Source organism: Rana temporaria, chromosome 5, assembly GCF_905171775.1.
Source record: "Rana temporaria chromosome 5, aRanTem1.1, whole genome shotgun sequence".
Taxonomy (NCBI): domain Eukaryota; kingdom Metazoa; phylum Chordata; class Amphibia; order Anura; family Ranidae; genus Rana; species Rana temporaria.
In genome coordinates, this window is record NC_053493.1 from 300,063,909 (window position 1) to 300,090,454 (window position 26,546).

Genomic DNA, 26,546 nt, shown 5'->3' on the forward strand with positions numbered 1-26,546 from the left:
GATATAAACGATTTTCGCGCCGTTTCCGTGGTGGGGGCGCGTCCCGGTGGGCGGCGAATCACAAATAAAGGAAGGGGAGGTCCTTCCATTAGCTGCCAAGAGCTCAGTGTCATCCTGAGCTAGAGGAGAGGAGGACACAGAGCGGAGCACGCCGAGGACACCCGGTGGCGAAAGGAAGAATTGCAGATAGGTTTTCTTTTCCTTTTTTCAGCAGATGGCTATTGGCAATACTTAGTGGGAGACAGAGTGGTTTCTTTTCCTCTTCAAGAAAAAAAAAAAAAAAAAAAGAAAAGAAGAAGGGAAAGAACTGCTGATCTCCCTTCTCAGTTTGGGCGTTAGTCTCTATCGCTCCCAAACCGACAGATCCCCTTAGCTACGTTTGTGGCTGGGTGATAGCAGGTGTACCTCGGTATTGTACCATGCCTTCTGGGTCAGAGGGTACAAGGGGTGGGGATTCCCCCGCAAAATCCGAGGGCTCAGACACGGCTATGCCGCTGCTCTCCCCACAGGACATATCAGGGCACGCCTTGATGGGACCTGGGGGATCTGGTGCTGGGGCTGATCCAGGTCAGTCCAACCCCGGCTTTGTCACTGAGAGAGTTCTTGCTGTTTCTTTAGGTGAACTAGAGAAAAGAATGGCAAAAAGGATAGCTAAAGCTATATCGGGTAGAAAGCGGACTAGGTCTCCGTCACCCGAGCAAGAACCCTCAGACACAGAAATCCTTTCCCTAGGGGAATTGGATAGACTTGACGCTTTGGACCAGGGTGGTTCAGAGATCGAGGATCTGGATACTGAGGGGTCTGGTTCAGCCTCCCAAGGGGAAAGTTTGTGGGTTCAGGCCTTAACGGACATGGTCGATGAGGCATTTAAGTTACCCATACCAGAACCTCAAGTATCGGCGGTTTCAGCTTTAGGCTCTTTAAGAACGCCTCAAAGCAACGCAGTTTTCCCGATCCATCCTCTACTCGAGGAGGTCATGTTTCAGGATTGGATTAAGCCAGATAGAGTCTTTTTACCACCTAAAAAATTCTCTGTTTTATATCCTATGGAGGAGAAATTCTCCAAAAGATGGGCGCCCCCGGCGGTGGACGCAGCCATCTCCTATGTGAACAAATCTTTAACTTGTCCGGTGGAAAACGTACAGGTGTTTAAGGATCCGGTTGATAAACGCTTGGAAACATTACTGAAAGCCTCCTTTACTTCAGCAGGGGCGATAGTTCAGCCCGCTGTGGCTGCTATTGGAATTACCCAAGCATTATCCGATAAGACTAAGCAACTTATCCCTGCCCAGCAGGCAGAGGAATTTTCGGATATACCGAGGGCTATACGCTTTACGGTGGATGCTATCAAGGACTCCATCCAGCAGGCATCACGTTTATCCTTATTTCTAATCCATATGAGAAGGCTCTTATGGTTGAAGAGTTGGGAGGCTGAGCCCCCATGCAAAAAGCTCCTGGTAGGGTTTCCCTTCCATGGAGGACGACTCTTCGGAGAAGATCTGGATAGATATATTCAGACTATATCAAGCGGCAAAAGCACTCTCTTGCCAGTCAAGAAGAAAGCCCGAGGGCCCGCGTTTAAGCGCCAGCCCTCCCCGGGACAGGGGCCCTCTAATACCAGACAGTATCGACGGCCTCCTGCAAGATCAGGCTTTAACAATAAGCCACAAGGCCAAGCCACTGGGGGCAAGAAGCAGTGGTACCGCAAGCCTGCGAAGCCAGCCCCCAAGTCGGCCTTATGAAGGGGCGCCCCCACCCACGATGGTGGGGGGAAGGCTACGTCTCTTTGCAGAAGTTTGGGAGGCCAGCATTCCCGACTGCTGGGTACGGTCTTCCGTGGCCACGGGCTACAAACTAGAATTTTCAGAATTCCCTCCTCCTCATTACCAGGAGTCAAGAGTACCAGGCGACCCGGTGAAGGGAGCCCCGTTGATGGAGGCATTGAATCATCTGCTGTGCCAGAAGGTGATAGTAGAAGTACCAGTCCAGGAACAGGGCTTGGGGTACTACTCCAACCTGTTTATCATCCCAAAGCCCAACGGCGATGTCAGGCCAATTTTGGACTTAAAGGGAGTAAATGCGTACCTAAAGGTCCGCTCATTCCGGATGGAAACTATTCGGTCAGCTGTCGCCGTGCTCCAGAAGGACGACTTCATGGCGTCCATAGACATAAAGGATGCTTACCTTCATGTGCCAATTTTTCAGCCACATCAGGTATTTCTACGCTTCTCGGTGGCTCAGCGTCATTTCCAATTTGTGGCGCTCCCCTTCGGGTTGGCTACGGCCCCCCGGGTATTCACGAAGGTCCTAGCCCCAATCCTAGCCAATCTAAGGACCCAAGGGGTCACGGTCCTAGCTTACCTGGACGACCTCTTGGTCGTAGACCACTCGTTTCCTGGCCTGGAACGAGCAGTCGCCCTCACGGTTCAGTACCTCGAGAGGTTCGGCTGGGTCCTAAATCGAGACAAATCAGCATTTCGGCCCACAAGGCAGCTGGAATATCTCGGCATGAGATTGGATACAGAACAACAGAGGGTGTTCCTACCTCTATTAAAGGTCAAGGCCATCAAAGAGCTAATACAAATAGTTCTGAGCAAGAGAAAGCCAACTGTTCGCCTATGTATGCGGCTACTAGGCAAGATGGTGGCCACCTTCGAGGCGGTACCGTATGCTCAGAGCCACACTCGCATCCTGCAGGCAGCCATCCTGTCAGCATGGAGCAAGAGGCCTCAGGCCTTGGAGATTCCTTTGCCACTCTCACCAAGAGTCCGGCAAAGTCTATCTTGGTGGTTAAACCCTCAGAATCTCCTGAAGGGAAAGACGTTCAGTCCTGTGACCTGGAAGATAGTAACCACAGACGCCAGCCTGATCGGCTGGGGAGCAATTTTGGATGGTTGCACTCGCCAGGGCACTTGGGCAGCGGCAGAGAAGCAGTTGCCCATCAATATCTTGGAGCTCAGAGCTGCCCGACTAGCCCTCAGGGCTTAGACGTCCAAACTGCAGGGGTTCCCGGTGAGAATACAATCGGACAATGCCACGGCGGTGGCATACATAAATCACCAAGGGGGAACCAAGAGTCAAGCCGCTCAGAAAGAAGTGAGCTTGATTTTCTTGTGGGCAAAAGCCCATGTGCCCTGCATATCGGCTATATTCATTCCCGGAGTGGACAACCTACAGGCGGACTTCTTAAGTCGCCAGACTCTATTGCCGGGGGAGTGGTCTCTGCAGACCAAGACTAAACAAGAAGCTAGACAGGTTCATGTCCCGCACAAGGGATCCCAGAGCCTGCGGAACCGATGCGTTAGTTTGCCCTTGGCATCAGTTCAAACTTCTTTATGCATTTCCCCCGCTCCAGTTACTACCCCGCCTGCTGCGCAGGATCAGGGTGGAGCACATACCAGTCATCCTGGTAGCTCCAGCATGGCCCAGAAGAGCATGGTATTCACTAATCCTGAAGATGGTAGTGGGAGACCCTTGGACTCTTCCTCTACGGCCAGACCTGCTATCGCAAGGTCCGATCCTCCACCCTGCCTTACGGCATCTAAATTTGACGGCCTGGAAGCTGAATCCCTGATTCTCAGGGGTAGAGGTCTGTCTCAGAAAGTAATCTCTACCCTAATCAGAACCAGGAAACCGGTCTCTAGGGTGATTTATTACAGGGTCTGGAAGGCCTATGTAGGCTGGTGTGAGTCCAAGCGATGGCTTTCTTGCAAATTTACCATCGATAGAGTATTAAGTTTTCTCCAGCTAGGAGTGGATAAAGGACTGGCATTAAGCACAATCAAAGGACAGATTTCAGCTTTGTCAGTGTGGTTTCAGCGGCCGCTGGCCACCCACTCGCTAGTTAAGACCTTCCTTCAAGGGGTCTTACGTATTAATCCTCCAGTTAAATCCCCGCTTTGTCCGTGGGATTTAAATCTTGTTCTGTCAAGTTTACAGAAACAACCTTTTGAGCCGTTGGCTGAAATTCCTTTGGTTTTACTAACAAGGAAGTTAGTATTTTTGGTAGCCATAGTTTCCGCCAGAAGAGTATCGGAACTGGCAGCCTTATCCTGTAAGGAACCATATCTTATTTTACATAAGGACAAGGTCGTTCTCCGCCCTCATCCTTCCTTCCTACCGAAGGTTATATCCAGTTTTCATCTAAACCAGGATTTGGTATTACCATCCTTCTTCCCTAAACCTACTTCCAGAAAGGAAGGGTTGCTGCATACCTTGGATATTGTCAGGGCCATGAAGGCCTATCTTAAAGCTACAGAGAAGATCCGGAAAACAGAGGTGTTGTTCATTTTACCGGATGGGCCCAAGAAGGGGCAGGCAGCTGCAAGATAGAGGTGGATCTCGAGATCTCGAGATGGATTAAACAGTTAATCTCTCAGGCCTACGGCTTGAAAGGGTTGCCTCCTCCGTTATCATTAAAGGCTCATTCTACTAGGGCCATGGGCGCCTCCTGGGCAGCACACCACCAGATCTCTATGGCTCAAGTTTGCAAGGCGGCAACCTGGTCTTCTGTCCACACGTTTACAAAATTCTACCAGCTGGACGTAAGAAGGAATACTGATACAGCCTTTAGGCAGGCAGTGCTGCAGGCTGCAGTTTGAGACCCTCGGATTCCGGGGGCTCCCTTTTGAGTTAAATTTAAAATTTAAAATTATTTTTTCTCAACTAAGTTGGATTTATTATGATTTAAGTATATCTCTAAATTAAATCCTTGGGAAGATGTTCTCCCTCCCCTCATTGTAAGCATTGCTTTGGGACATCCCACATAGTAATGAATATGCCGCTCTGTGTCCCGTGATGTACGAGAAAGAAAAAGGGATTTTTAATACAGCTTACCTGTAAAATCCTTTTCTTGGAGTACATCACGGGACACAGAGCTCCCACCCCTCTTATGGGGACCATTTTGGGAGGCATACTGCTTGCTACAAAACTGAGGTACTCCTCCTATGGGAGGGGGTTATATAGGGAGGGGCACTTCCTGTTTGAGATTGCCAGTGTCCATCACCTGAAGGTACTCCATATAACCCACATAGTAATGAATATGCCGCTCTGTGTCCCGTGATGTACTCCAAGAAAAGGATTTTACAGGTAAGCTGTATTAAAAATCCCTTTTTTCTAATCTCTCTCATCAATTTTCTCATCATGTCTGGTTTAGCTGGAGATACGGGATACTGGGAGCTTGTCTCAACCCTGTGAGTTATCACCCTGCCAGGAGGAAAGTGATCAGTCCAGAAAAGGTGAGACTACACTTGTGGAACGGCTTCCGGATCCTGTTGTGTCTATAGCGGGGACATTAACTAAGGATATGGTTATGTTATTATCATTGGACTGCACTTCTGTACCAATTAGCGAGGGGTAGACTCACCTCTTGCTTCAGTTGAAAAGACAGAGCAAACCGCAGAGGAGTCTACATTTCTGCAGATGAAATTTTTGCTTTCTACTACCAAGCTCTTTATGAAGCCTGGCGAGGCCTATGTGTTGGAAGGTTGTCCTATTCCATCATGGCCCTGGTTTTGGCAGTACCTGCCAGACATTTAGCAAATGACTATGTGCTTTACCTACTGTGTTTTCATCATTGGCTGAAAATAAATTAGACTAACCACTGTTCGCCGGGCCCCAAACTCCTATCTTCTGTCAAGAGAAGGATACAGCCAGTGGCTGACCAGGTTGTCCTGCCTGCAGCGGTACCTAGTACACCGAATACAGTTGGACTTCGAATGGGGGTTTCCCTACGTTCCTGAGGATGTGGTACCTACAAAGGAAACATTATTCTCACATTCGCTTGGCCGTACCTACCAGGTGAGTATTAAAGCTAAACTCAGGCATAAGAAATTTTTGTCTAAATACTAAAGTCTTGATTTAGGGGCAGTTCACAGATTCTGTTATCTGTTTCTTGTGTGAAATGTGAGACCAGGGAGAGAAATCCCCTATCAATCACAACTCCATACGTGAGCACAGGGAGCCCCACTATTTTATTTAAGTGTTCTGCAGTGACAGTTATTGAAGTGTTCTCCACCACTGGAGGTTAATTTACTAAAACTGGAGAGGGCAATATCTGGTGCAGCTCTGCATAGAAACCAATCATATTCAGTTTTTTTGTTTGGTTTTGTCAAAGCTTAATTGAACAAGCTGAAGTTGGCAGCTTTCATCAGATTCTGAACCCTCTAGTATTAATAAATCACCCCCATTGTGGTGTGAGACTAGTGAAACAAAGTCATATGACTGTGGTGTACAACGCATTAAAAAGATATTTAGATTTTTTTTTAAAACTGTGAAACAGTCATCGATATATATGCTATATAAACTTGATATAAAGCAAAAATTGTGGTAGTGGGTTTAATTTAACTTTAATTATTGCTTTTGTGTCTGGAGATCAGATTTAACCATCTTCCTTGCAGGGACGTCTTGTACTCACAGTTTGAGTTTAGACTGTAAACTATATCTGTAGCACAGACTTGTTTTTCTTTTTTCTTTTTAACAGAGAATGGAGTCATATCCTCTGCTGCTTTATTACTGTCTATGTTCATGCTAGGGAGATTTGTCCTCTTTACCTGTCCTGGTGACTATTTTCAGGAGATATGTAGCACTACCCTGAAGGAGCTGCTGGTTTAGATTGGGCCTGTCGTTACCTTACTGTTCCATACGCTTGTTTCAGGGGTTCTTCTTGAAGAGTTGTCCATAAGAATGTCTGCACCAAACACAAAGTCTCTTTCAAGGGTTTTATTGAACAAAGTTTTCCAACAGAGGGGTAGAGGAATAGGTAAAGACTCAGGTACTTTTGCTTTGCGGATCACGGGTACAACTTAGATCCAGAGGATTAACTCCACACTGGATTTCAGCAACCACCAGATAGGCCTACTCTCACCGGCCTAGCAGCTGGTGCGAAGCTCGTCAAAGTCTCTGCCACAGACTTGATAAGTGTTGTCAGGCCATCCCACAATCTTTTGCCAGAAGATCGTGTAACCAACTGCACACTTGGTATAGTTCCCACAAAAGGTACACAACTCACGGTGCCAAGAATCTTCCAGCTGGACCGGCAGCACAGTGAGGCATATCTGCCAGGGTATGTCCATCAATTGAATCCCACTGGTTCAGCTTTTTTCCGTAGATAAGGTAGCGAAGGACCATCTCTGGATTAGTAGGCCCCAAAATTCCTGGGCCTACTCTCTGTTGCTAGGCCTCAGGCCAGCCGCCCCGAGGCTATGTAACAGCTCACCTACCCTAAATGCCAGGAGGGCCATCAGGTCGGGATCGGAAGACAAACCCAGCCAAAACGGCGTCTGTGCCATTAGTACCCCTCCCCAGAATGCAGAGGTGAGGGGAAATCTTTCAATGGGGACGGTTGTTCCAGAAAGAATATTTCCTCTTACTTTGTGTTGTGCCACCAAGACAGGAAGTAAAGAGAATTCTCTCCAATGTGATTCAGACAGCAAAGAAAAGAAAAACTGTCTGGGTTTTAACCTTCTTTACTGTATCCAAAACAAAAAAAAAGTTTTGGTTACTCCTCAACTGATTGCTGGTGTCTGAACAAACTGACATCAGGAAAGATTAAACTCAGTAAAATGCATATATTCTGTGTATGTGCTTACAGCTAGCACTATTTTTGCTTTAACACATGTGCTTAAATAGCTATGGTTAAATAAACAGTCCCTATAATAACAACTCTATTTTACCTTGACGATAAATGCCTGTAAACCCTGCTGGGAACAGCTGTTTGTATAGAATGTTATGCAGGACCGATCAAGGCAAACTTGACATCCATCCCACTGAGTTTGCAGCAATTGTTTGCATTGCATTTCTACTTCGCTCAGCTTTTCGCTGATGTCCTGAAAGAGCCTGACAGCTTCCTGTACAAAAATATAGCATGTTATTCAGAACATTATTTGTTATCAATCAGACATAAAACATGTATTATAAGATGAGTTGATATTGTACAAAGATCCCTGTCTTATAACCAATTATTCCCTATGTGTCAAGGGAATATGGCTCCTTTTTCCAACTGCTCTGGTCTTGCCCACAAATACAGGCTTACTGAATATGGATTATAATCTTTTGCATGATGTTTTGGGTTCCGTGGTACACCGAGACCCTCAGCTATACCTGCTGGGTTATCCTAATTCTAATGAATTAAAGGGTCACTAAAGGAATTTTTTTTTTAGCTAAATAGCTTCCTTTACCTTACTGCAGTCCTGGTTTCATGTCCTCATTGTTCGTTTTTGCTTTGACGTTGCTGTAATTCCTCTCTGTTCTGGACACTTCCTGGTTGTCTGTTTCCTGATAACCACAGTACTGGGAGATTTCTCACTGTGGTGACTAATCAAGGAGGTGTGTCTAAAACCCCTCAGCACCAATCCAGTTTCGTTTTACAATCCATCACTGCCCTCTATTGGCTCTTTGTCTCTGTACATGAGAGAACCAGGAAACAACAGCAAAAAACGAAACTAAACTTTAGGCACATTATATGATTGTTTTTTATCTATTTTTAATCATTTTTAAAAGGAATCAGTTAACTATTATGTTTCTATACCCTGTAAACAGTAATTTCAGCTAAAACATTTTTTTCCTTTAGTGACCCTTTAAACATTAATTTGCATTGTTTTTTTGTCTGTGGAAGCTCATAACTATGGTATGAATTCAAGCTGTAGTGCCTACCTTACAACAAGCAAAGAAAAATAAGATATTCCCATATAAGAAACTGATCTACAGAGGTTGCCCAAATTTTATTTATTTTTTTCAGAAAACTTAGACATGCCATTAGAGCCATTGGTTCTTACGTGTTTAGGTCCAATGTTACTCAAGTTGCAATGCCACATTTGTGATCTGTTATTTCTAACAGACATGCTACTAAATACAAAATACCCCTATATTTGAGACTTTGCACTTAATCCTGCAAACAGTCTGTGATTTTGTTTCTCATTTCAATTGTCTTTAGCAATTTGATATCTTGCCAATTGTCTGTTTAATACATTGCTTCTGTGTATGAATATTACAGAGACCTTATTTATTCCTTTTACTGAATATGTGCAACGTAGATGCATGTTTTTGTCAGCATTGATGTTGTTAGTTTATATACCGGTAGTTACATAGTCGGTGAGGCTGAAAAAAGACACCAGTCCATCCAGTTCAAACTGTGTGGGGGGTGTGTGTGTGTATGTGATTATGTTAATTGTAAATTGTATATCTTGTATGTTGTGATCGTTAAGATGCCCATCTAATAGTTTTTTTTTTTTAAAACTATCGACGCTCCCTACTGGTACCACTGCTTGTGGAAGAGAATTCCACAAGCTCTGCTCTGACAGTAAAAAACGCTTTACGCAGATTAAGGTTAAACCGCTTCTCTTCCAATTTCAGTGAATGGCTGCATGTCTTTTCAAAACTCACTTCATTTATATTGTACTTGCTCTGATGAAAATGTAGCCCAGCCAGGGGTGCCTGTATTTGCAGCCACAGGGCCCTAAGCTAGTACCAGTGCCACCCACACTTCGGTGCCACTGCCATTTCTTCTTCCCTGGCACAATCAGACTGTGCGGCCATGAGGGAAGAGAGGGAAGGAATTGTAGTTGGCTGCAGGCGCAGTCAAATCCCACCGCTGCCAAACTGCAAAGAGAGTGTCATTGACTGCAGCTGCAGCCAGAGAAGGGGAGATAAAAAAGAGCTGTGAATGCAGGGGCTGCAGGGTTCTGAAGTCCTCTGAAAGCTTGCCCTGCAGCTGTGGAGGAGGGAGAAGAACTGGAAAGCTGGGTTGTGAAGAGTCTCACTTAGAGAGCCAGGAGAGAATGCTATGCTGTGGAAAGCTCCTAATGCTGCTGAGAGTTTTTCAACAGTGAGTAATGCTGCACTGAGTGCTGCTACAGGGGGACTGAAGTGTGGCACCTGGCCAGAGACTGCTGCTGCTAGGGGGACCTCTGTGTGAGTATAGAGGACCATATCCAGAAACAGAGAGACCCACAAGGCAGTGGACATAGAATTTCATGCTTCGGTTGTTGAGAGACTGTTTCCCCATTCCCCTGCCTGTGTGGCAATGCTGTATCCTGGCCTAGGCCAACAAGGCCCAGGCCTAGGGCAGCACTTTGCAGGGGGGCAGCACAGACAGTCTCTCCGCTGGCTTGCGCTACACTGTTAGGCAAATTAGTTTAGCGCCCCCATAAATCGGCCGCACTGCTTCCAGTATGTGGGCAGTTGGCATTCTGCAACTGTGGGGGGGGGGCGTGGCTTCAAATTTTCTACCATCCCTGTCCCATTGCAGAGATTTCCCTTCACTTCCTGTCCCATAGCCAAACAGGAAGTGAGAGGAAATCTATGCAAATTAAGGGAATCCATTGCCCCCCCCACCCCCCAGGCCATCGGAACTAGTGTCCCCACTTGAAAATTTCAGGGTCGGTCTTAAACCGCAAGTGGTGTGGCCTTGACAGGAAGGGGTGGGTCATATTTAAATTAGGGGGTGTACGAGTTTAGTCAGGCCTAGGGCAGCACAAAACCTAAATACATCCCTGCTGTGTGGGACACTGCTGAAGTGCTGGTATTCAGATCTGTGTTGCTGTGGGATCACAAGGCTCTTCGTGCTGAGAGAGCGTCTGTATCCAGGATGTCCACCGTTTCATCTGAGGTTCCTGTTACTGTGTTTAAGATTGCCATCATCACCCTCAAGGACACTCAAAGGACTGCCTGCTAATTCTATCCAGTGGCACTGTTCCAGTCACTCCAGGAGAGGGAGGAATCTTCAGGGTGGACTCCAGATTAGACCTTTGGTCACCATCTTAATTACCTTCCTGCTCAAAGGGATAGCACTACCTTCTCTCTTGTACCCTAAGGTTTTTTTTTTCTGAAAGTGTTTCCCCTTCTTGTTAGATTAGAAAACTCCATTAGAGTGCTCCAACATAAACTTTGGGCCCCAGTGCCAACCACCATCTGGCATTTATCACTGGCCAGTTGGAGGGTGAGGAGGAGGGGCTAAGTTTTATAGGCCCTGTGTGTCGCTCCCATAGTTATGGTGACACTTTGGGGTTGATTTACTAAAATTGGAGAGTACATAATCTGGTGCAGCTGTGCATGGTAGCCAATCAGCTTCTAACTTCAGCTTGTTCAATTAAGCTTTGACAATAAAACCTGGGAGCTGATTGGTTTCTATACAGAGCTGCACCAGATTTTGCACTCTCCAGTTTTAGCAAATCAACCCCTTTAAGTGAGGGTCTAGGAGGTCTAAGCTTTGTCCCTCAGTTTATTGCGTATCAGTCATACATGAATCTGATGTTTTGTTAGTAAGTTATGTTATTGTAAGCCCTATTTAGTGCCTCAGCATTTTTTGGTATTGTTGTTGTTGTCTTACCCAACTGGACATCAGACTCAGTGTGACATAGAGCCTAGTGGGTTGTTACTACCAGGAACAACTCTAATTTGGACATGTTAAGCAGTTTGAGTAAATAGGGGCTATGTTTAGGTCTCATTCAGAGAACCTGGGGCCTACAGTATGTGACAAACCCACCTTGTATGAGGCAAACTTTTGGAGATCTAAGAGATACGTGGAAGTACCTTGCAGTGTCTGCTGTTCAACAATGCTGTTTATACAGTAATAAACATATGACAGGTATTCATTAAAGTTGGGAGAAAACTTTGAAATAAGAAAACAGTGCTTTGCAAACTTTGCCCATCTGAGAAATACCCATTACCTTTTATCCCTATAATGATTGCCCTTCACAGTCCAAATTCCAAAGTGTAATTCTAAACTGTCCTGAACAGTGAGTGAACCAAGCACTGGATTTACATCTATTTCTATGGTTCATGTGTAGTTGATAGCAAAAACGTGGGCCAACATTGCATTTCCAAGTGTTTTCTATAACCAGCATTTTCATTTACATTTTATTTATCCTTATTTTCAGGATCAATATGTAATGTCAGCTAAGAATGCTGGAGGAGAATGTACACATATTTTTCATTCCTCACCCTACGGCCGCTCAGAGTGAGGCCATCAGAGGGACATGCAAGGACCCATAAGCTGCCTCCTGCAGTGAGCAGATGTAGTGGAAACATAAAAAGTAAAGTGGATCATGAGGACAGTATAGTTAATTGAATGTTTTTATTTTGTAAAATCTCAGTGGGAATGTTCCTGTTCCATGGCTGTTTACTTTAAACGTCTGCTCTGGAACTATAATCAAACTGTGATAGTTTAAAGCAGTCCGCTGTGTTACCTATTTAAATAGAACTGGTTCCAAGAAAACCATGTTGAAAGACTCAAGCACGGCTTGGTAGAAGAAAGCTCACGATTGCAATGTCAGCAAGTGAATAAACATTCCATTTCCTTTGACATTTACATACAAATAAGGGAAAATCTTGCTAGGATCAAGGGTTACACAGCCACTAACTATGTATACTTATTGGACTGCATGGCACATTTAGAAAGAAATTTCAGTTGTTCATGTTATTGATACAAATTCCAGATAATAAAGTTAAATGTCTAAATGTTTTACTAATTACAGTCAAGTGTTTCTTGCTCCTTATTAACTTTTGTTCCTTTCGGAGCTCTCATTTCACACTAGAGCCCACACACGCAAAGTTCCTGACTTCCAAAAGAAAAGCGTTGCCACCAGATATGTGAATGGAACACTTCTAAAGGTGCAAAAATCTGACCTGATTAATGTTAATAAATATATTCAAAGCCAGTATACATATGTATTTCATATCAAGGGCCATGCAGAGAAGCACAAAGGGTTTATTGATGCAGTTGATATAAAGACTAATTCATTTATTAAACCATTTTATTAAAACAGGATCCAAAATTCCTTATTTAACTATAATTAAACAGAAAATATTTTGAGGATATGTTGGCAGTGTATGGTGCTGTAATGATGTATCATCTGTACATTATCTACTCTCACTCCCTGTTTGGCTATGGGCCAGGAAGTGAAGGGATGGCAGAAATATCTGACAGGGGTTATAACCCTCCCTAGCTCTATTCAAAATGAAAATAAAAAAAAGGTTTCTCTTTCGTTCATGGACGGACACAGCCTTAATCTTGACTTAGTGGGTATTAGCCTTCCTTTAGGAGTGACTAGGCAGAAACTTATATATAAAAGGTTAACTTATCATACACACCCTATAGCCCCGCCCAGGGGGCGGGCCCTCTGGGTATAACCCCTCTCTCTGCATCTCGCAGATCAGTTTTTTTCTGCTTAGTTTCAGGAGAAGACATGGCTCCCTTCACGCACATGGCTTGAAGGCTGTTAGTTCAAGATTCCGGATTTTTTTTTTTTTTTCCTGCGATCTTTGATCAACTGCCGACTGGGCGACAGGCTGTATCCTGGATCCTTGTATTCTTCCCAGTTTCGGCCATCGAGTGTGTGCCGACCGTAGCTGCGTGCTGGGTCGTCCACGACATGCCCGTCGCTTTAGGGTGGCCGGTGAGCTATACGCTCCAGGGCTTGCATAAAGACCGGTCTGCAGGGCCGAGTCGCAGTAGCCTGGCCGACAGTCATCTCCGTTACCATGTGGAAGATGCACTGTTCAGGATGCTCCGGCATTAAACCACAGGAGGGTAAGTAGCTACTACCTTGCTTCGGCAAGAAAACAGAGCTGGGCATCCCTGGAGAGGTGAGTAAAGGGCTCTATATTTCCCTTCTCCCCTCCTTCCCCCTCCCTCCTCCCTAAAACTGCTGATATGGGGGTTCCCCTGGGGAGCCCCACCTGAGAACCAATATAATGTATAAAGTGCATAGATTTTTCTTACTTGTGTCCATACTGTCAGCTGCTGCTTCCCTCTTTCAATGTACAGAGCTGCATAAGAGATTCTGCTGCTGTGTGTCTGGCGGCCATTTTCTTGTAGCGGCACTGTATTGGCTCTACTTGGTTCGGCGACCATACTTCTGGGGTTTATATGTTACTACGGCGGCCATTTTCTTGTAGCCGCCCAGTGCTCTGGAGGTGTTGCTCACTGCGGTCACCCAAGGGGGCTGTACCGCATCTTCCGGCCGCTTAGCGCCCTGCGCCCCAGGAAGGGCGCTTAAACGGCTATGCTCCGGCAGCATTCCATGAAGCTTGGGCCTCTAGCGTCCCGCTCGGCGGGCATTTTGTTGTAGCCTAAACCTATACACTGGCGGCCATGCCTTTGGGGCCATGCCTATGGTTGACCTCTAGTGCCTGAGTGGCGGTCATCTTTTTAATCAGCAGCCAAACAGACACACGCTGCTGACTAGCAAACAAGCTGTTTTAAGGACAGCAGCCTTGTAGTATAGCAGCCATTCAGCAGACTGACAGATAGATTCAGCGAACAAGAAGCAGCTCAGCTAAGCGGCACTGCACTGCTGGTTCCAGGGTGGTGAGTCCTCTGGGGGGGAGCCCCTCATCTCTGTTGCAGTTAGGAGGGTGGGTTGTCCACCTTGCTTGGAATCCCTGTGTGGGCAGCATGGCATCAGAAACAGAGGTTTTTTTTCCCCGGAAACACCTGAGCTGGCAATTGATGCCCCTGCATCCGATGTGGAATCAACGCATGGGAAAACGGGGGGTAGAAAACGCCCCCCCCCGCCATCTCCTGGAGACAATTCACATAAGGAGCCAGGTCTAGCTACGACTCAAGACCCTGACTCTGAGGTATCTGACGGTGCAGACCTAGATCGGTCAGACAGTAAGGATGACTCTGGACCCAGGTCAGCTCGCGAGAAGGCTCTGGTGAGTGACCTTATCACCGCAGTGCGAGATACCCTAAAGATAGAGGGGTCTGTAGAAGCAACAGAAGTGCCGGTCCCCTTTGGGTTCTGTAAGGCGACCCGCACTGCTAAGGTGTTCCCTTGTGTGTCTTATTTAGACAAGCTTTTATACAAGGAATGGGACAGACCACAAAAAGCCCTTTTTGTACCTAAGAAACTGGCGGTACGTTACCCACTGGAGGAGAGTTTCTTAAATAAATGGACCTCGCCCCTCATAGTGGACCCTCCTGTGTCCAGATTAAACAAACTGAACACGTCCCAGCATTGGACTGGCATTCTGTCTATCACAGGAGCGGGGTCAGGAGCCCTGGGGAGCCCCACCTGGGGAGCCCCACCTGAGAACCAATATAATGTATAAAGTGCATAGATTTTTCTTACTTGTGTCCATACTGTCAGCTGCTGCTTCCCTCTTTCAATGTACAGAGCTGCATAAGAGATTCTGCTGCTGTGTGTCTGGCGGCCATTTTCTTGTAGCGGCACTGTATTGGCTCTACTTGGTTCGGCGACCATACTTCTGGGGTTTATATGTTACTACGGCGGCCATTTTCTTGTAGCCGCCCAGTGCTCTGGAGGTGTTGCTCACTGCGGTCACCCAAGGGGGCTGTACCGCATCTTCCGGCCGCTCAGCGCCCTGCGCCCCAGGAAGGGCGCTTAAACGGCTATGCTCCGGCAGCATTCCATGAAGCTTGGGCCTCTAGCGTCCCGCTCGGCGGGCATTTTGTTGTAGCCTAAACCTATACACTGGCGGCCATGCCTTTGGGGCCATGCCTATGGTTGACCTCTAGTGCCTGAGTGGCGGTCATCTTTTTAATCAGCAGCCAAACAGACACACGCTGCTGACTAGCAAACAAGCTGTTTTAAGGACAGCAGCCTTGTAGTATAGCAGCCATTCAGCAGACTGACAGATAGATTCAGCGAACAAGAAGCAGCTCAGCTAAGCGGCACTGCACTGCTGGTTCCAGGGTGGTGAGTCCTCTGGGGGGGAGCCCCTCATCTCTGTTGCAGTTAGGAGGGTGGGTTGTCCACCTTGCTTGGAATCCCTGTGTGGGCAGCATGGCATCAGAAACAGAGGTTTTTTTTCCCCGGAAACACCTGAGCTGGCAATTGATGCCCCTGCATCCGATGTGGAATCAACGCATGGGAAAACGGGGGGTAGAAACCGCCCCCCCCCCCCGCCATCTCCTGGAGACAATTCACATAAGGAGCCAGGTCTAGCTACGACTCAAGACCCTGACTCTGAGGTATCTGACGGTGCAGACCTAGATCGGTCAGACAGTAAGGATGACTCTGGACCCAGGTCAGCTCGCGAGAAGGCTCTGGTGAGTGACCTTATCACCGCAGTGCGAGATACCCTAAAGATAGAGGGGTCTGTAGAAGCAACAGAAGTGCCGGTCCCCTTTGGGTTCTGTAAGGCGACCCGCACTGCTAAGGTCTTCCCTTGTGTGTCTTATTTAGACAAGCTTTTATACAAGGAATGGGACAGACCACAAAAAGCCCTTTTTGTACCTAAGAACCTGGCGGTACGTTACCCACTGGAGGAGAGTTTCTTAAATAAATGGACCTCGCCCCTCATAGTGGACCCTCCTGTGTCCAGATTAAACAAACTGAACACGTCCCAGCATTGGACTGGCATTCTGTCTATCACAGGAGCGGGGTCAGGAGGCGGGGCTATATGTAACCACGAGCGGAGAGGAGGAAATTGTAATGTAAACTCGGCTGTAACAGCCAGCTATCCGCTCTGTAATCCCGCGGCTTTTCTCTTTCTTCATGCTGAGGCTGCGATGGTGGGCACAGGTAACTGAGGCTGCAATGGTGGGCACAGGTAACTGAGGCTGCAATGGTGGGCACAGGTAACTGAGGCTGCTATGGTGAGCACAGGTAAGCCGCGGCTACAATTGTGGGCCTAGATAAGCTGTGGCTGCAATGGTGGGCACAGGTAATTTGCGGCTGCAATGGTGGGCACAGGTAAGTTGCGGCTGCAATGGTTGGCACAGGTAACCGAGGCTGCAATGATGGGCACAGGTAAGCTTCGGCTACAATGGTGGGCACAGGTAAGCTGCGGCTGCAATGGTGGGCACAGGTAAGCTGCGGCTGCAATGGGGGGCACAGGTAACTGAGGCTGCAATGATGGGCACAGGTAAGCTGAGGCTGCAATGGTGAGCACAGGTAACCTGCGGCTGCAATGGTGGGCACAGGTAAGCTGATGCTGCAATGATAAGCACAGGTAAGCTGCGGCTGCAATGGTAGGCACAGGTAAGCTGAGGCTGCAATGGTAGGCACAGGTAAGCTGCGGCTGCACTGGTGGGCACAGGAAAGCTGCAGCTGCAATGGTGGGCACAGGTATGCTGAGGCTGCAGTGGTGGGCACAGGTAAGCTGCGGCTGCAATGGTGGGCACAGGTAAGCTGCGGCTGCAATGGTTGTCACAGGTAAGCTGAGGCTGCAATGGTGGGCACAGGTAAGCTGGGGCTGCAATGGTGGGCACAGGTAAGCTGAGACTGCAATGGTGGCACAGGTGAGGCTGCAATGGTGGCACAGGTGAGGCTGCAATGGCGGACACAGGTGAGGCTGCATTGATGGACACTGGTGAGGCTGCACTGATGAAGTTGTTAATATTTATTTTTGTAGCTTAATTCTGCATAAAACATTTAAGTGTCATTTCATGCGATAATTTATGATAGCGTGATTAGGGGCAGTGGAGGGTAGGGATCGGTTGGGGCAACTGGTGGCGAGTAACCCTTAAAGCGTTTGTAAACCCTTATTTTTCACTTTTACCTACAGGTAAGCCTATAAAAAGGCTTACCTGTAGGTATAAAGAATATCTCCTAAACCTGTATGGTTTAGGAGATATTCCCCTCGCAATGCGCCGCTGATTGCAGCGGCGCATGCGCAGGGGGAATCCACGGCGAAAGATCCGGCAGCCGCCGGACCTTGCCGATTTTAAATCTCCTGCGCACACGCGCGGGAGTGATGTCATCGCCACTCCAGCCAATCACAGCGCTGGAGCGGCGATACCCGGAAGACACGTCGGAGCAAGATGACATCTCGCTCGGCATGAACCAGGTAAGTTTTCTTCACCTCGTTCCAAGGTAAGTATTTCATAATCAGCTAGTATGCGGTGCATACTAGCTGATTATGCCTTTTGCCTTGCAGGTTTAAAAAAAAAATATATACATTATTTACAACCGCTTTAAGGCCTGGCTAGTAACTCAGGACTTGAAATTTTGAGCCCTGCACTAAGCCCTGCGGCACATTCCCTTGCTGAGAGAACTCTTATTTGCCTTTAGTAAATCAATCCCATTATTTGGAACCTGAAATGGACCACATTAAATTACATGGCCCGTAAACTAGACATTGGGGTTGATTTACTAAAACCAGAGAGACCAAAATCTGGTGCAGCTGTGCATGATAGCCAATCAGCTTCCAAGTTCAGCTTTTTCAATTTAGTATTAACAAAAAAACCTGGATGCTGATTGGTTTCCATGCAGAGCTGCACCAGATTTTGCACTCTACAGTTTTAATAAATCAACCCCATAGTTGACATTGCCTGAGTCTTGAAAAAAACCATCATCTTATTCCTGTCTTGTTCATGTGGGTGCAAGGAATTCAGGAATCTCATTAAAAGTACTATCCTTCATCTACATAGAATTACTTAATACATATATATTTACCTCCTTCTCTTCTTTTGTTTTCTTGAGGGATTTTAGTATGTTTTCATGTTTTTCCTCATTTATTTCCATAGTTTCCTTCATTTGTTTTATTCCCATCAAGGCTTTCTTTACTTCATCCTCCACATAGTCCTCTCCAAGTTTTGAAAGTGCTGAAGGAAATAATAATTTATAAATAACTTTTGCAAACAAAAAGTCTTCATAAAGCTATTGTAAGCTAACTTCTAGCCTAAGGGGGAAACATCATAAATTCTAACTGTAGCATGTATACATTTAAGCATGTCTGGACTTTTTTGAAGGAAAAAGGAGCCAAATCGTGACAAAAAAATTCATCCATGTGCAGCAATAATGTCATATGTGGGTGGTTGAATACACTTTAAAATTGCACCATCTGTATGGACTTGGCAGGTCTTTATTATGTTTTATAGGTTTCCACCTAAGACTCTGAGTTAGATTCTTTAAGCCTGTGACACACGGGCTGAATATCGGCCGTTTTTTATTGTGTATGGCAGCCGGTCCGACAGAAGCCTGTGGAATGTCCAACTTCTATAGAACTGGCCTTGCAAAAAAACATCTGCCAATGGACGCAAACATTGACTGGTGTGTTTTGGGGGAGGGGGCGATCCTCCTGTCTGAATGAAAAAAATTAAATAATAATATGTGTATACCAGCCATTACTGGTAGGGTTAATGGGTTCTTGTCTAATCTCGACCTACTTTGTATTTGTCTTTTTGGAATTTTAAAGTTTAATCTCTATCTGGATGACAATGGGGAGGCCACTGAAATAATCATATGCAAATACAAATCATATGCAAATATATCTGTATGCACAGTACATATTCAAAAAAAACTTGGAGATAACTGGGAGTAGGAAAGAAACTGCAATTAAAGAAGCAAGGCAGAGTTAGGTGTACATCTATTAAGGTAGACCTAACCCCTAATGGCATTTAGTTTTCTAAAGCTCTGTGTATGATAAACAATGTCATGTTTAATTTTAATTTAAAATCATGCTTTCACCATGTTTCTCCTTTTTTTGCACCTATTTATTGATAGTAAAAATAGTGCATTATGTCTGTGCAAAGTATTTCAACATGGCTACTTGGAGGCTCCACAAGAGATTCATATGACTGGGTGACAAGGCAGGAGCACAATCAGGAGACAACTGTAACCCTATAAGGGAGTGCCGAATAAAGACAATCAAGTGAAGGGCCACCAGGTATTAGTTTAATGAAAGCTCTATACCTAACAAGATTTTAAAACCACTTTTGGAATTCCAATAATATGTTAAAACATATATGACATATCAGTGAGTGGTTATAGATCCACTTCGAATGTCCCAAGTCTAGGGTTGATAGAACAGATAACTTGTATATTATCTTTTTATTAAATAAATAATACTGCAGCCCTTTTTTAACTACTGCTGTATTATTCATAAAAATGTTCTTGTAGTAACTTATTGATCTCAAAAACGTCTATAGTGACTGCAGAGAAGTGTGGAACCAATGTTTCTGCTGTTTGGGTTTCAGCAATTTTAGTAACAGTCCTACAGCTGTAAAGGTAAACATGTGATGATCAGGACCAGATTTATAAGAAACGCCCAGGTAGTGTTGCATGAGCAGTTCGGACTGAGCATAAGTTTGGCTTGAACATCGTTCGTTCTGCGAACACCCGAATTTGCAGGGCACCTGATAGAATGTTCACCCGCAGAGTGCCCCACAATGCACTGCGCGCTGCACAGTGCATTCTAAGCCCTGATTGGCTAAAACAAGGCTTTGCCCAATCAGGGCACAGAGAATAGCTGGTTGTTAAGAAGCGGACTGCGTCCTTAACAATGGAGGAGTTATCAGCTGTCAATGGACTTCCTTTCTGACAGCTAAATGAAAAAAAACAAACAGAAAATGTTGAAACAAATGGCATGGGAGTCCCCCCCAATATATAATAGGCCCTTTGGGTGTGGTATTCATTTTAAGTGGAACTTCACACCAATTTTAATTTTATTTTTTAAATGCTGTGGGGTCCCCCCTCCCCCCAAAATCCATACCAGACTTCTGGTATTTTTTTTTTAAAACAGCGTGGGGTCCCTCCCGGAATCCATACCAGAACCTTTTCCATGCATTCAGCCTAGCAGACCAGGAAAGGGGGGGGATGAGCGAGCACCCTCAACCTGGGGGGGTGCTTTGAGGTGGGGGGGCTTTGCCAAGAACATTTGACATTTCTATCAGAAACATTAACAGCAAGGAAAGAAAAAAAGTTTGTGTTTCATGTACAGTATGTTTTAACACTATTTTGCATTACATTTCTCCAGTTTAAAAAATATATGCAATAACACCTTTTTTTCTGCTTCCAGGCTTCTGTTTTGTGTTCAAAAATTTCCAGATGCCTTGTTCTGTTTTCTGTGGAATGATATACAGCATAGTAAGGATTTGTGATAAAATTACCTCTCAGCTTCTTGCCTAGGGCACCAACTTCTAATGCTGGGGACAACGGTGCAGTTTGATGGAGTTTCAAACAGAGCAAAAATGTTGTTAGTCCAAATATGTATGTTATATGCCTCCTAGAAAAGCAGAACACATTGATTGATTATATTATTATTATTATTAGGGCAGTTACTGATTAAAATTTTCATGTTTGATTATTAAATTTTTCTTTTAATCGACTAATTTCGATTAATTATAACGCACATATATTTTTTGGATCACCACCATATATAGTCCCCACTGTACAATCCACAGACATCTCCCGCACTGTAATATCCACAGACATCTCCCCCACTGTAATATCCACAGACATCTCCCCCACAGTAATATCCACAATCACCCCCACTGTAATATCCACAGACATCTCCCCACTGTAATCCACAGACATCTCACCCACTGTAATATCCACAATCACCCCCACTGTAATATCCACAATCTCCCCCCCTGTAATATCCACAGACATCTCCCCTACTGTAATATCCACAGTCATCTCCCCCACTGTAATATCCACAGACATCTCCCCTACTGTAATATCCACAGACATCTCCCCCATTGTAATATCCACAGACATCTTCCCCATTGTAATATCCACACTCTCCCCCACTGTAATATCTACAATCTCCCCCACTGTAATATCCACAGACATCTCCCCTACTGTAATATCCACAGACATCTCCCCCATTGTAATATCCACAGACATCTCCCCCATTGTAATATCCACACTCTCCCCCACTGTAATATCTACAATCTCCCCCACTGTAATATCCACAGATATCTCCCCCACTGTAATATCTACAATCTCCTCCCACTGTAATATCCACAGACATCTCCCCACTGTAATCCACAGACATCTCCCCCACTGTAATATCCACAATCATCCCCATTGTAATATCCACAATCTCCCCCACTGTAATATCCACAGACATCTCCCCCACTGTATTATCCACAATCACCCCCACTGTAATATCCACAATCTCCCCCACTGTAATATCCACAGACATCTCCCCTACTGTAATATCCACAGTCATCTCCCCCACTGTAATACCCCCAGACCTCTCCCCTACTGTAATATCCACAGACATCTCCCCCATTGTAATATTCACAATCTCCCCCAATGTAATATCCACAATCTCCCCCACTGTAATATCCACAATCACCCCCACTGTAATATCCACAGATATCTCCCCCACTGTATTATCCACAATCTCCCCCACTGTAATATTCACAATCTCCCCCACTGTAATATCCACAATCTACCCCACTGTAATATCCACAATCACCCCCACTGTAATATCCACAGATATCTCCCCCACTGTAATATCCACAATCTCCCCCACTGTAATATCCACAATCACCCCCACTGTAATATCCACAGACATCTCCCCCACTGTAATATGGTCCACATATCCCCCACTGTATAGGAAGATTAGTGCTTTCTTAGGCTTACCAGAGAAGCCGGCTGAACACGAGCAGTTGAGGCCGGGTGATGACATCAGTGCGCCACTCTAGGCTCACCTAGGCCACTGCCGGGTGGACCAAGATGGCCACCGCTCCGGGAGCTAGGCCAGAGCCGCAGCCTTCCTTATGGCCGAGGCAGCAGTGGAGTTCCGCGGAAAACGTGGTGTGCCGATCCGCATATGGTGACCCGTTCGAATCATGGATCATTTACGATCCGTTGCACCACTAGTACCGATCAAAATAATTTTGATCGATCAAAAAAAATTAAGATTAATTAAGTAATTAATCTTTAATTTCCACAGCCCTAATTATTATGTATGTTGTTTTATTATAACCTTTATTATTATGACTGTTATTTTTCCATTTAGGTCTGATTTATTACTACTACAAATTATTCTGTACATTTTCTTTAGTCAATTATTATCCCATACAGTAGCTGCTTGTTTCAGGTATTCACAGTAAAGTATTCCTGTTTGTATCATTAGTCCTACATAATACTTTAGTAATAAATGCAAATGCCAGAATTAAAGTGACCTTGTACTGGCCTGGGAAGTTTTTTTTTCAGCCAACTACATAAACTGCTGCATATTATAAAATATATTTGACTATATACAGTATAATTTATACTGTGTAGTGTGTATTGGTTGCAGTGGAATACATTGTTCCCTCTAGTGGCTAATCTGTAGATCTCAGTTTTTTTTTTAGAATAATACAATCAGTGCATATATAGCACTACCCCCGAAGGAGCTGCTGGTTTAGATTTGGGCCTGCCGTTTTCTTACTGTTCCATACACTCGCTTCAGGGGTTGTCCTTGAAGAGTTGTCCATAAGAATGTACGCACCAACACAAAGTCTCTTTCAAGGGTTTTATTAACAAAGTTCTCCAACAGAGGGGTAGAGGGACAGAGAAAGACTCAGGCACTTTCACTTTGCGGTTCACGGGTATCACTTAGATCCAGAGGATTAACTCAGCTCCACACTGGATTTTAGCAACCACCAGATAGGCCCACTCTCACTGGCCTAGCAGATGATACGAAGCTCGACAAAGTCTCTGCCACAGACTTGATGAGTATCGTCAGGCTGTCCCACGATCTTCTGCCACAAGATCATGCAACCGACTGCACACTCGATATAGTTCCAACAAAAGTTACACGACTCACGGTGCCAAGAATCTTTCAGCCGGACCGGCAGCACAGTGAGGTAAATCCGCCAGGGTACATCCATCAATTGAATCCCACTGGTTCAGCTTCCTTCCATTAACCAGGTAGCAAAGGACCCGCCTTGGATCAGTAGGCCCCAGAAACTCCTGGGCTTACTCTTAGTTGCTAGGCCTCGGGCCAGCCGGCCTAGAGGCTCCAAAACAGCTCAACAACCTTGAGGCCAAGAGGGCCCTCAGGTCGGGATCAGAAGACGAACCCTGCTAAATTGCGTCTGTTCCTTAAATACCCCTCCCCTGAATGCACAGTGGGTTGACCACACCCCCTGAGCCTCTTCTGAGAGAGAGATACCCAATACGTCCAGCCTGTTGCCTTTCCAACCGTGACCTGTGGTGACAGCGACACCCACGTCAAGGGGAAACTTGTGCAACCCAGCTGAATTGAACAGAACCAACAATTTAGAATAATCATCTTGAGCCAAAACTACTGCTCAGGCAACTATAAATTAACACATAGCGCCCACTCAATGAGAGCAGGGCGCTACACATACATAGAACAGCCTTCTGAAAACAGAAAATATTGGCTTGTCTGATTCTATCACATATCCCCAAAATAAGAGGATTATTCTTTTTTTTTTTTTTTTTAAACTTGTTTTTATTAGTTTTTCACAAGTACAGGTACAGTGGTCCAAAAAGTAATGGCACAGTAGTTGGAACAATACAGGCATATCATGGCACACAGAAATGCTACCACTTCCCATCCCTCCACTGTACTTCCCTCCCACAAACAAATTGCCCCGCTCCCTCAACGGAGGAATCGGAGAACCCGTTACTTCCGGGTAACCCAGTCGGCCCGAACCTGGCCGCGAGTACCAGTTACCTTTTTTAGGTCAACCATAACCCATACACACTCCCACACACACACCCACAAACACGCTCTCACACCCTCAATCATCCATCCGACCCAACCCCCAGCCCCCCCCCACACCCAGACCCTCCGCCCCCGTCTTTCCAACAATCAACAGAGCACCCAGAGCCGTGCCCCCCTAATCCTTTTATGGCTGAGAAAGTGGGGTATCCTTCCAGAAGGAGTCAGCAATATCCAGCCAAGGTTGCCAGATATTGCCAAACTTCTTAGGGCAAGCCCTGCCTTTATATATACATTTAAATATGGGTAAAACCTTATTCACCATACGATACAACATTTGAATGTCCGGAGCGGACGCACTCTTCCATTGTAACAATATCAGTTTTCTGGCATAGAACAAAATTATTCGTAACAGAGTCCGAGCATGCGTTGTAGGTACAGAGTCATTAAGCACCCCTAACAACCCGGCCTCCGGGGTGAGCGGAACCGTGAAGTGTAGAGTGTCCCCAAAAAAGGAAAACAGTTCCCTCCAGTACGCTGTCACACCAGGGCATGACCAAAACATGTGTAAGTAGTCGGCCTCGGTGGAGTCACACCGAGGACAGAAGGCACTGGTAATCAAACCCATACGGGCCAATCTGGCCGGAGTGTAGTGTAGCTGGTGAATAAATTTAAATTGTACATATTGGTCATTGGACCCAATCAAATCAAGAAAACAAACCTCCGAGGCCTCCTCCCACCCCTCCTCGGACAGCCCTGGGATATCTACCTCCCACTTCCGCTGAGCATTCAGGAAGGGTTTGACCCCTTTCGACTGAAGGCGTGAGTAAAATGTCGTAACCAGCTTCCCCAAATCTGAGTAAGACATGAGTGCCTCTAGAGGCGACTCCGTGAGCTCCTGGGTCAGACCCTCAAACTGAGACCGTATGGCGTGGCGGAGTGACATATACCTGAGTAGAGCATTATCCGTTATCCCACTGCGTACCTTCAAATCCTCAAAGGAAATAAGCTTGTCCTGAACAAAGACATGCGAAACTCGTGTGACCCCCAATTGGGTCCACCACCCGGAGTCCGGGTGGCCCAGGAGCTCAGGGAAGTTCAAATTCTGCCATAGGGGAGCCCTAGGAGACACCCCACCCGCATCAGTAAGCACCCCATTACCCTCATGCCAGGCCAACCAGCTAACCTCAATCGGGGAGTCCCGGGAGCACCGCCCAGCCCTTGACCTAAGTAGGCCATCAACCAGCGAGTCCCTGGAGCCCTCCAGAGCGGTCAGTAGAGCGGTGGAACAGGACGGAGAGGCCTCCAGGAACCAGTCATAGACATATGTGAGCTGAGATGCTATAAAGTATTGTCTTAAATTGGGACACGCCAGACCCCCATCCAGCTTCGCAGCCTGGAGAGAGGCCCTGGCAATCCGTGGGCTTGACCCCTGCCACAGAAAAGTGAACAGGAGCGAGTCAATTTTTTTAAAAAGTTTCTTCAATAAAAAAACCGGGGATGCCCGGAACACATACAAAAACTTGGGTAGGTAAATCATCTTAAAGATATTTATACGGCCTATGAGATTAAGTGGTAGAGAAGCCCAGGTTTTAAGCCTGGTCTCCATATGGGACATGATTGGGGTGACGTTAAGAGTTTCAAAAGAAGCCATGTCCACATTAATATAAATCCCCAAATATTTAAAAGTAGGTTGGATGGAGAGTTTAGATCTAGAGAGGTAAGAGTAGTCAAGTGTAGGACCTATAGGGAATGCCACCGATTTCTCCCACCCCACCCTCAGCCCAGAGACCTCACCGAACTCCTCCACCACGCTCATCAGGGATACAAAAGACCGCTCCGTGCCATCCAGGTAAATTAGGGCATCATCTGCGTAGAGAGAGATTTTCTCCGAGAGGGGGCCATAACAGATGCCACCCACCTCCGCCGTCTGCCGCACCGCCAGAGCCAGTGGCTCAATGGCCAGAGCGAACAGGAGCGGCGAAAGCGGGCAGCCCTGCCTGGTACCCCTTTGTAGAGTGAAAGCAGCAGATACATCTCTGTTAGTGCACACCCTGGCTCTAGGGTTGGTATAGAGCAAACGGACCCACCGAATAAATTGGGCGCTAAAGCCCATCCGGTGCATGGCCTCCCACAGGAAGGACCAGTTTACCGTGTCAAAAGCCTTCAACACGTCTAGAGACAGCACCAGGCCACCTCTTTTAAGGGACTCTGCCATGTGAATG

At 46.1% G+C, this 26,546-nt stretch overlaps 1 protein-coding gene across 1 annotated transcript in view; it reads right to left on the bottom strand.

Annotated features, from left to right (window-relative positions):
• The window catches only part of CLUL1 (clusterin like 1), a 60,060-nt gene that overhangs the window by 15,658 nt on the left and 17,856 nt on the right, over nt 1–26,546 (bottom strand). Inside the window, exons 2-4 of the mRNA XM_040354039.1 lie at nt 20,801–20,916; nt 18,366–18,514; nt 7,674–7,847 (exon numbers count right to left, since the gene is read on the bottom strand). Coding sequence (XP_040209973.1) covers nt 7,674–7,847; nt 18,366–18,514; nt 20,801–20,916 — 439 coding nt within the window. The remainder of the gene's footprint in view (nt 1–7,673; nt 7,848–18,365; nt 18,515–20,800; nt 20,917–26,546) is intronic.